The sequence below is a fragment of the Entelurus aequoreus genome, linkage group LG03 (genome assembly GCF_033978785.1).
Source record: "Entelurus aequoreus isolate RoL-2023_Sb linkage group LG03, RoL_Eaeq_v1.1, whole genome shotgun sequence".
Classification (NCBI taxonomy): Eukaryota; Metazoa; Chordata; class Actinopteri; order Syngnathiformes; family Syngnathidae; genus Entelurus; species Entelurus aequoreus.
The window spans coordinates 11,144,717-11,154,983 of record NC_084733.1 but is presented as its reverse complement, the minus strand read 5'-3'; the positions used below and the strand labels follow the sequence as shown (position 1 = coordinate 11,154,983).

The window sequence follows — 10,267 nt, the reverse complement described above, 5'->3', positions numbered from 1 at the left end:
ATGTTTCAGCTGTGAGACATCAGTGTGTTCCAGATCTGATTGGAAAGATTTGAAACTCTGCATCGGGAAGCCATCCGAAGTCGATCCGTAGTAGATGTCCGCTTCCTCCTGTCAATGTGGACCACCAAGTTCCTCTGACCGTGGTCAACCCTTTCAGTTCCACCAGGCCAACTGTGCATCCATTCCAAACGTCTAACCACGAGAACAATTTTACATGCTGAGGCTCGTCTCAAGCTTCTCCAGCGTTTCGCTCACAGCTTCCACTTTCATCTTCAGTTGCCTCTTCCTCAGTCCATTTCGATGCTGTGCATCCAGGAGAGCCTCCGCCTGCTTCCTGAGCAGGTTCTCCTGCTCCAGCTCCTTGAAATGGAGATCCTCAAGCAGCCTCCCGTGCTTAACGGACAAATCCTCCAGTTCGTCTTCCAGCACATTCACGCGAGCTTCGCTGGCGTCCCTCATAGCCTTGTCCTCGTTGTGCTTGTCCAGCTGCTGGAGGAGCTCCTGCAGCTTCTTCTTGTCCTGTTGAAGGCTCTCATGCGGACACGACGGCTGCTTGTGAGCCGAGGACAGCTGGCGCACCACACCCTGGCACATCAGCGTGGTCAGCTGTTTCTCCAGCAGGCAAATCTCCTCCATGTGGGCTTGGTAAAAATCTGAACTCAGCTGAAGCGCCAGTCGGAAGGCGCCGTCATGTTCTTTCTTCAGCGTCTCCAGACGTATTTGCATCTGCGTGTCCAGAATGTTGATCTCGGCCTCCAGCTTTTTTTCCGACGCCTCGATCATCGGGAGGATCTCGGCGTTGTGTTTGGCTTCCAGCTCCACCGTCCTCCAGTCGTGCGGGACTCTAATGTCCACCAGTTCGAACGCCTGTTCAAACTTCAGCTCTTCAATGTGGTTTTGGCTGTGGAGCTCTTTCTCACTGAGATCCACCTGCAGACTGCGGATCTCATTCAGGGCGCCCTGCTCCATCTCGAAGCGCTTGTTGTCGTGGAGTGAAGAGTAACTCGCCTTGTCTAGCTTCAGCTGGGAGATGTTGCTCTGACACTCAGACTCCAGGTGCCGGACTTTCTGCTGGTACTTGGCCACCTTCACCCGGTTGCGCATCTTGGCCTCGTCTCGCGCGATGCTGCCCTCCCTCAGCTTGTCCTTCACGTCCTGGAGCTTCCCCTTGGAGATCTCCCAGAAGGCTGTGACCTGGTCCCTCATCAGCTGGAAGCTCTTCTTCTCCTCCTGGATGCGGCCTACCTCCTCTGTTATCTTGGCGATGCGATCCGTCAGTTGCTCCTCGGTCATCTCTTCTAACGGAAGGTTCTCATTGAACACAGGCTTTCCTTTGCCTTTGCCCTTGCCCTTGCCCTTGCCCTTTCCTTTCCCCGCCATCTTTTGACTGATCCAGCAGCACAATATCTATAAAAAGTTATGGTTGTGCTTTTGCATATGCCGCGTTGAAAGCCGAGATGTCTGTAATTTTCTGGTATCGCACCCACAAATGACGACAAATGTGTGTTGATGATGCGTCTTTTCAAGGACAAAGAAGATCAATCATCATAGATGACATCATGAGATATCTTTACACGACACATGTGCTGATCTCATAAAATCTTCACAAGTGATGCACGATGTCGCGGTGGACTGTGACCTTGGTGCACTGCTCAACTATTGACCATTCATAGAATGTTCTGGCAGGGTATAGAGCAGTGCTTCTTAACATTGTTGGAGGTACCGAACCCCACCAGTTTCATATGCGCATTCACCGAACCCTTCTTTAGTGAAAAATAAAATGTTTTTTTTTTCAAATTCAAGACTAAGTTATATCTTTTTGGTAACACTTTAGTATGCGGAACATATTCTAAGTAACAAAGACTTAATTTAGAGTTTTTTGGACACTAGGGGAACATATACTACAAACCCCGTTTCCATATGAGTTGGGAAATTGTGTTAGATGTAAATATAAACGGAATACAATGATTTGCAAATCTTTTTCAACCCATATTCAATTGAATGCACTACAAAGACAAGATATTTGATGTTCAAACTCATAAACTTTTTTTTTTTTTTTTGCAAATAATAATTACCTTATAATTTCATGGCTGCAACACATGCCAAAGTAGTTGGGAAAGGGCATGTTCACCACTGTGTTACATGGCCTTTCCTTTTAACAACACTCAGTAAAGGTTTGGGAACTGAGGAGACACATTTTTGAAGCTTCTCAGGTGGAATTCTTTCCCATTCTTGCTTGATGTACAGCTTAAGTTGTTCAACAGTCCGGGGGTCTCCCTTGTGGTATTTTAGGCTTCATAATGCGCCACACATTTTCAATGGGAGACAGGTCTGGACTACAGGCAGGCCAGTCTAGTACCCGCACTCTTTTACTATGAAGCCACGTTGATGTAACACATGGCTTGGCATTGTCTTGCTGAAATAAGCAGGGGCGTCCATGGTAACGTTGCTTGGATGGCAACATATGTTGCTCCAAAACCTGTATGTACCTTTCAGCATTAATGGTGCCTTCACAGATGTGTAAGTTACCCATGTCTTGGGCACTAATACACCCCCATACCATCACAGATGCTGGCTTTTCAACTTTGCGCCTAGAACAATCCGGATGGTTCTTTTACTCTTTGGTCCGGAGGACACGACGTCCACAGTTTCCAAAAACTATTTGAAATGTGGACTTGTCAGACCACAGAACACTTTTCCACTTTGTATCAGTCCATCTTAGATGAGCTCAGGCCCAGCGAAGCCGACGGCGTTTCTGGGTGTTGTTGATAAACGGTTTTCGCCTTGCATGGGGGAGTTTTAACTTGCACTTACAGATGTAGCGACCAACTGTAGTTACTGACAGTGGGTTTCTGAAGTGTTCCTGAGCCCATGTGGTGATATCCTTTACACATCGATGTAGCTTGTTGATGCAGTACAGCCTGAGGGATGGAAGGTCACGGGCTTAGCTGCTTACGTGCAGTGATTTCTCCAGATTCTCTGAACCCTTTGATGATATTACGGAGCGTAGATGGTGAAATCCCTAAATTCCTTGCAATAGCTGGTTGAGAAAGGTTTTTCTTAAACTGTTCAACAATTTGCTCACGCATTTGTTGACAAAGTGGTGACCCTCGCCCCATCCTTGTTTGTGAATGACTGAGCATTTCATGGAATCTACTTTTATACCCAATCATGGCACCCACCTGTTCCCAATTTGCCTGTTCGCCTGTGGGATGTTCCAAATAAGTGTTTGATGAGCATTCCTCAACTTTATCAGTATTTATTGCCACCTTTCCCAACTTCTTTGTCACGTGTTGCTGGCATCAAATTCTAAAGTTAATGATTATTTGCAAAAACAAAAAAGTTTATCAGTTTGAACATCAAATATGTTGTCTATGTAGCATATTCAACTGAATATGGGTTGAAAAGGATTTGCAAATCATTGTATTCCATTTATATTTACATCTAACGCAATTTCCCAACTCATATGGAAACGGGGTTTGTAAGTAACAAAGACTTAATTTAGAGTTATTTGGTTAGGGTCAGGGTTAGAGGGTTAGGGTTATAATAAGGCCATGCCGAATAAGGCATTAATAAGTACTTAATAATGACTAGTTAAGAGCCAATATGTTACTAATTTGCACGTTAAAGGCCTACTGAAAGCCACTACTACCGACCACGCAGTCTGATAGTTTATATATCAATGATGAAATCTTAACATTGCAACACATGCCAATACGGCCGGGTTAACTTATAAAGTGACATTTAAAACTTCCCGGGAAATATCCGGCTGAAACGTCGCGGTATGATGACGTATGCGCGTGACGAAGTCAGTTTAACGGAAGTTATGGTACCCCGTAGAATCCTATACAAAAAGCTCTGTTTTCATTTCATAATTCCACAGTATTCTGGACATCTTTTGCAATTTGTTTAATGAACAATGAAGGCTGCAAAGAAGACAGTTGTAGGTGGGATCGGTGTATAAGCAGCGGACTACAGCAACACAACCAGGAGGACTTTGTTGGAGAGCAGACGCGCTAGCCGCCGACCTCACCTTGACTTCCTACGTCTCCGGGCCGCCAAACGCATCGGGTGAAGTCCTTCGTCCTTCCGCCGATCGCTGGAACGCAGGTGAGCACGGGTGTTGATGAGCAGATGAGCGCTGGCTGGCGTAGGTGGAGAGCTAATGTTTTTAGCATAGCTCTGTGCGGTCCGGTTGCTAAGTTGCTAAGTTAGCTTCAATGGCGTCGTTAGCACAGCATTGTTAACCTTCGCCAGCCTGGAAAGCATTTACCGTGTATTTACATGTCCACGGTTTAATAGTATTGTTGATTTTCTATCTATCCTTCCAGTCAGGGGTTTATTTCTTTTGTTTCTATATGCAGTTAAAGCACGATGCTATCACGTTAGCTCGTAGCTAAAGCCGATGTAAACATTTAATTTCAGTAGGCCTTTAAAGGCCTACTGAAATGAATTTTTTTTATTTAAACGGGGATAGCAGATCTATTCTATGTGTCATACTTGATCATTTCGCGATATTGCCATATTTTTGCTGAAAGGATTTAGTATAGAACAACGACGATAAAGATTGCAACTTTTGGTATCTGATTAAAAAAAAGGCTTGCCCCTACCGGAAGTAGCGTGACGTAGTCAGTTGAACATATACGCAAAGTTCCCTATTGTTTACAATGATGGCCGCATGAAGTGAGAGAGATTCGGACCGAGAAAGCGACAATTTCCCCATTAATTTGAGCGAGGATGAAAGATTTGTGGATGAGTAAAGTGCAAGTGAAGGACTAGTGGGGAGTTGAAGCTATTCAGATAGGGAAGATGCTGTGAGAGCCGGGGGTGACCTGATATTCAGCTGGGAATGACTACAACAGTAAATAAACACAAGACATATATATACTCTATTAGCCACAACACAACCAGGCTTATATTTAATATGCCACAAATTAATCCTGCATAGAAACACCTGCGTGTTTGTTATGCTAGCTCCTAGCTCCTCTGCTAGCTCCTAGCTCCATAGAACACGCCAATACAATTCAAACACCTGATCAACACACACAATCACTCAGCCCAAAAGACCGTTCACCTAACCCAAGGTTCATAAAGCTTATATATTTTAAAAAAGTTACGTACATACGCAAAAAAAAGCGATCAAATGTTTAGAAGCCAAAGCTGCATACTCACAGTAGCACGTCTGCGTCTTTGTCATCCAAATCAAAGTAATCCTGGTAAGAGTCTGTGTTGTCCCAGTTCTCTACAGGCGTCTGTGTATCCAAGTCAAAAGCCCTCCTGGTTAGAGTCTCTGTTATCCGAGTTCTTCCATCTTGACTGCATCTTTCGGGAATGTAAACAAAGAAGCGCCGGCTGTGTACTGTTGTGGCTGACTACGTTCGAAAAATACGTCCATTTCGCACCGACAACTTTCTTCTTTGCTTGCTCGGCTTCCTTCTCCATAATGCAATGAACATGATTGCAACAGATTCACGAACACAGATGTCCAGAATACTGTGGAATTATGAAATGAAAACAGAGCTTTTTCGTATTGGCTTCAATGTGGAAGGCATACCCGTGTTCCCCGGTCTACGTCACGCGCATACGTCATCCTCAGAGGCGTTTCGAACCGGAAGTTTAGCGGCAAATTTAAAATGTCACTTTATAAGTTAACCCGGCCGTATTGGCATGTGTTATAATGTTAAGATTTCATCATTGATATATAAACTATCAGACTGCGTGGTCGGTAGTAGTGGCTTTCAGTAGGCCTTTAAGAGCCAATATGTTACTAATTTGCATGTTAATAAGCAACTAATTAATGGTGAATATGTTCCCCATATTAAGTGTAACCATGTTTTATTACTGGTGCACAAAATGAAGCGTGCATGAACATCACCTTGTTCAAAGAACACAACCAACACAGTGCATAAACTCACAACTAATGACACACCTGCAAATCAGTCTGACTTCTGCTGTTGCCGTATCCGAAGTTTGTATTTACACGATGAGTCGGGTGTGTCTTAACATTGCAACACATGCCAATACGGCCGGGTTAACTTATAAAGTGACATTTAAAATTTCCCGGGAAATATCCGGCTGAAACGTCGCGGTATGATGACGTATGCGCGTGACGAAGTCAGTTTAACGGAAGTTATGGTACCCCGTAGAATCCTATACAAAAAGCTCTGTTTTCATTTCATAATTCCACAGTATTCTGGACATCTTTTGCAATTTGTTTCATGAACAATGAAGGCTGCAAAGAAGACAGTTGTAGGTGGGATCAGTGTATTAGCAGCGGACTACAGCAACACAACCAGGAGGACTTTGTTGGAGAGCAGACTGGGTTCGATCGAACCCAGGTTAAGAACCACTGCTCCAGAGCGTTTGTTGTAACGTAAAACCTGGACCGGGAAGAGCTTAGCAGGATCAGCCTCCGAGGTTCATTGTGTATTTTCACCAAACACAACAGATTAGCACATTCCGCGGTGTCACTGACACATCTGAGAAGAATTATGGTTTTGTAAAAGATGTTTGACACTAAAGCCTTTTCCTCTCCAGTGGAACCTTTTTCCTTCAGTTCCTAGGATGACATAAGCTTCCTGTTTCTTTCCAGGAAGGGACTCCAAAAAAAATGTAGCGGAGTTAACCACAGACGCTGTTATTTCGTCTTCGACAAAGTCGAGACCTAAAATCCAAAAGCCAGTTGAGGCCGACTGTTTGCAAGCTAGCTGGTTAACTTGATAGAGTTAGCGTATCAGAGGTGTATTTTAGCAACCTTTCTTTGCCACTGTTAGCCAGAAATTGTACAAACCACAAAACCAGTGAAGTTGTCACGTTGTGTAAATGGTAAATAAAAACAGAATACAATAATTTGCAAATCCTTTTCAACTTATATTCAATGAAATAGACTGCAAAGACAAGATATTTAATGTTCGAATTGGAAAACCTTGTTATTTTTTGCAAATATTAGCTCATTTTGGAATTTGATGCCTGCGACATGTTTCAAAAAAGCTGGCACAAGTGGCAAAAAAAAGACTGATAAAGTTGAGGAATGCTCATCAAAGACTTATTTGGAACATCCCACAGGTGAACAGGCTGATTGGGAACAGGTGGGTGCCATGATTGGGTATAAAAGCAGCTTCCATGAAATGCTCAGTCGTTCGCAAACAAGGACGGGGCGAGGGCCACCACTTTGTCAACAAATGCCGGAGCAAATTGTTTAAGAACAACATTTCAACAAAAAAACAACAACAAAAAACACACAAAAAAAAAAATTATCAACCAGCTATTGCAAGGAATTTAGGGATTTCACCATCTACGCTCCGTAATATCAAAAAGTTCAGAGAATCTGGAGAAATCACTGCACGTAAGCGATGATAATACGAACCTTCGATCCCTCAGGCGGTACTGCATGAAAAATCGACATCAGTGTGTAAAGGATATCACCACATGGGCCGCCCGAATGCAGCTGGGATAGGCTCCAGCGACCCCGAAAGGGACAAGCGGTAGAAAATGGATGGACGGGCTCAGGAACACTTACAGAAACCCACTGTCAGTAACTACAGTTTGTCGCTACATCTGTAAGGGCAAGTTAAAACGCTACTATGCAAAGCCATTTATCAACAACACCCAGAAACGCCGCTGGGCCCGAGCTCGTCTAAGATGGACTGATGCAAAGTGGAAAAGTGTTCTGTGGTATGACGAGTCCACGTTTCAAACAGCTGGTTTGACAGGCAGGTTAGCATCTGGCGGGAGTTAGCGTTAGCAGTGTGGCTAAGCTAAGGTGACATGTTGAAACGGCTGAAGTGATGTGACTGTGAGGACACACCGAGGAGGAGTTGTCGGGCTCACGCTCCACATGGAGGATAAAGGCGGTCACATGACTGTGAGAGCCATCTGGGCGGCATGTGGCTTTTGTGCGAGGGTTCAAGTCCGGTCTTAACCCAAAACATGAACAGGAAGTCAAACTGATAGCTGACTTTCCTTATCCCGTGTTCTCATCGCACCAGCGTCAAGACCAAGACTTGATAGAATGATTGACAAGTAACATCTGTGTGTTATTTGTTTTTCCAGTTCAAACCTATACCAAAAAAAGTCACTTTCATTTTATGTCAATCAGTTACAGATGTGAAGAGTGTAAGTGGGATCTTTTTTTAACAGTGGTTATGTTGACCTAGCATGATGTTCAAATGTAATGTTAGCATGTAGCTCACATAGCTAAGTTAATGTTGCTAACGCAGCATGATGTTAAAATGTAATGTTAGCATGTAGCTCACATAGCTAAGTTAATGTTGCTAACCCAGCATGATGTTAAAATTTAATGTTAGCATGTAGCTCACATTACTATTTTAATGTTGCTAACCTAGCATGGCGTTAAAATGTAATGTTAGCATGTAGCTCACATTACTATGCTAGTGTTGCTAACCTAGCATGATGTTAAAATGTAATGTTAGCATGTAGCTCACATAGCTATACTATTGTTGCTAACCTAGCATGGTGTTAAAATGTAATGTTAGCATGTAGCTCACATAGTTATACTATTGTTGCTAACCTAGCATGGTGTTAAAATGTAATGTTAGCATGTAGCTCACATAGCGACACTATTGTTGCTAACCTAGCATGGTGTTGAAATGCAATGTTAGCATTTAGCTCACATGGCCATGTTTGTGTTACAAACCTAGCACGATGTTAAAATGTAATGTTAGCATGTAGCTCACATTGCTATGCTAGTGTTGCCAAAGTAGCATGATGTCAAAATGTAATGTTAGCATGTAGCTCACTTAGCTATACTATTGTTGCTAACCTAGCATGATGTCAAAATGTAATGTTAGCATGTAGCTCACTTAGCTATACTATTGTTGCTAACCTAGCATGGTGTTAAAATGCAATGTTAGCATGTAGCTCACATAGCTATACTATTGTTGCTAACCTAGCATGGTGTTAAAATGTAATGTTCGCATGTAGCTCACTTAGCTATGCTAGTGTTGCTAACCTAGTATGGTGTTAAAATGTAATGTTAGCATGTAGCTCACATAGCTATGCTAGTGTTGCCAATCTAGTGTGATGTTAAAATGTAATGTTAGCATGTAGCTCACTTAGCTATGCTAGTGTTGCTAACCTAGCATGGTGTTAAAATGTAATGTTAGCATGTAGCTCACATAGCGATACTATTGTTGCTAACCTAGCATGGTGTTAAAATGTAATGTTAGCATGTAGCTCACATAGCTATACTATTGTTGCTAACCTAGCATGGTGTTAAAATGTAATGTTAGCATGTAGCTCACATAGCTATACTATTGTTGCTAACCTAGCATGGTGTTAAAATGTAATGTTAGCATGTAGCTCACATAACTATGCTAGTGTTGCCAATCTAGTGTGATGTTAAAATGTAATGTTAGCATGTAGCTCACTCAGCTATGCTAGTGCTGCTAACCTAGCGTGGTGTTAAAATGTAATGTTAGCATGTAGCTCACATAGCTATGCTCGTGTTGCCAATCTAGTGTGATGTTAAAATGTAATGTTAGCATGTAGCTCACTTAGCTATGCTAGTGTTGCTAACCTATCATGGTGTTAAAATGTAATGTTAGCATGTAGCTCACTTAGCTATGCTAGTGTTGCCAACCTAGTATGACGTTAAAATGTAATGTTAGCATGTAGCTCACTTAGCTATGCTAGTGTTGCCAACCTAGTATGACGTTAAAATGTAATGTTAGCATGTAGCTCACATAGCTATGCTAGTGTATGTACAGTACAATTGAATAGTAAATTTTTTGCGAAAGTTCAAAGGATTAAGTTTTTAGAAACTCACAAATATAAAAAATCTCCATGTTTTAAATAGAAAAAAAAATTGTTATCTTTTTTTAATGACATTTTCAAGGCCCCAGGTAAGCGCCAGTGTTTGCCTAATGGTAAGCGCGCCCGTGGGAGGGTAAAGTGTGCAGGCTGCTAACTGGTGTGTGAGCACAGGTGAGCTGCTGGCTACAAGTGGAGGCCTGCCTGCGCTAACCTAAGCTGAGGTTTAGGAATGTGTCCGCATGTGGAGCGTGACATTCCTAACAATGCAGCGTTCAAACACCTCCTGGTGAAGTTTTCCTGATAATGAGAGTAGAGTTGTAGTTGTGGGGATGTACCAGGAGAACATGACATCACCACAATGTACCAGGAGAACATGTCATCACCGCAATGTACCAGGAGAACATGTCATCACCACAATGTACCAGGAGAACATGTCATCACCACAATGTACCAGGAGAACATGTCATCACCACAATGTACCAGGAGAACATGA

General features: G+C 42.9%; 1 protein-coding gene across 1 annotated transcript; it reads right to left on the bottom strand.

Annotated features, from left to right (window-relative positions):
- Positions 1 to 210: 210 nt before the first annotated feature.
- LOC133644647 (dynein regulatory complex subunit 4-like) lies at positions 211 to 1,437 on the bottom strand. The gene has a single exon (XM_062039324.1). The coding sequence runs from the start codon at positions 1,378 to 1,380 to the stop codon at positions 211 to 213; it is 1,170 nt and encodes a 389-aa protein (XP_061895308.1). The 5' UTR covers positions 1,381 to 1,437.
- Positions 1,438 to 10,267: the final 8,830 nt, after the last annotated feature.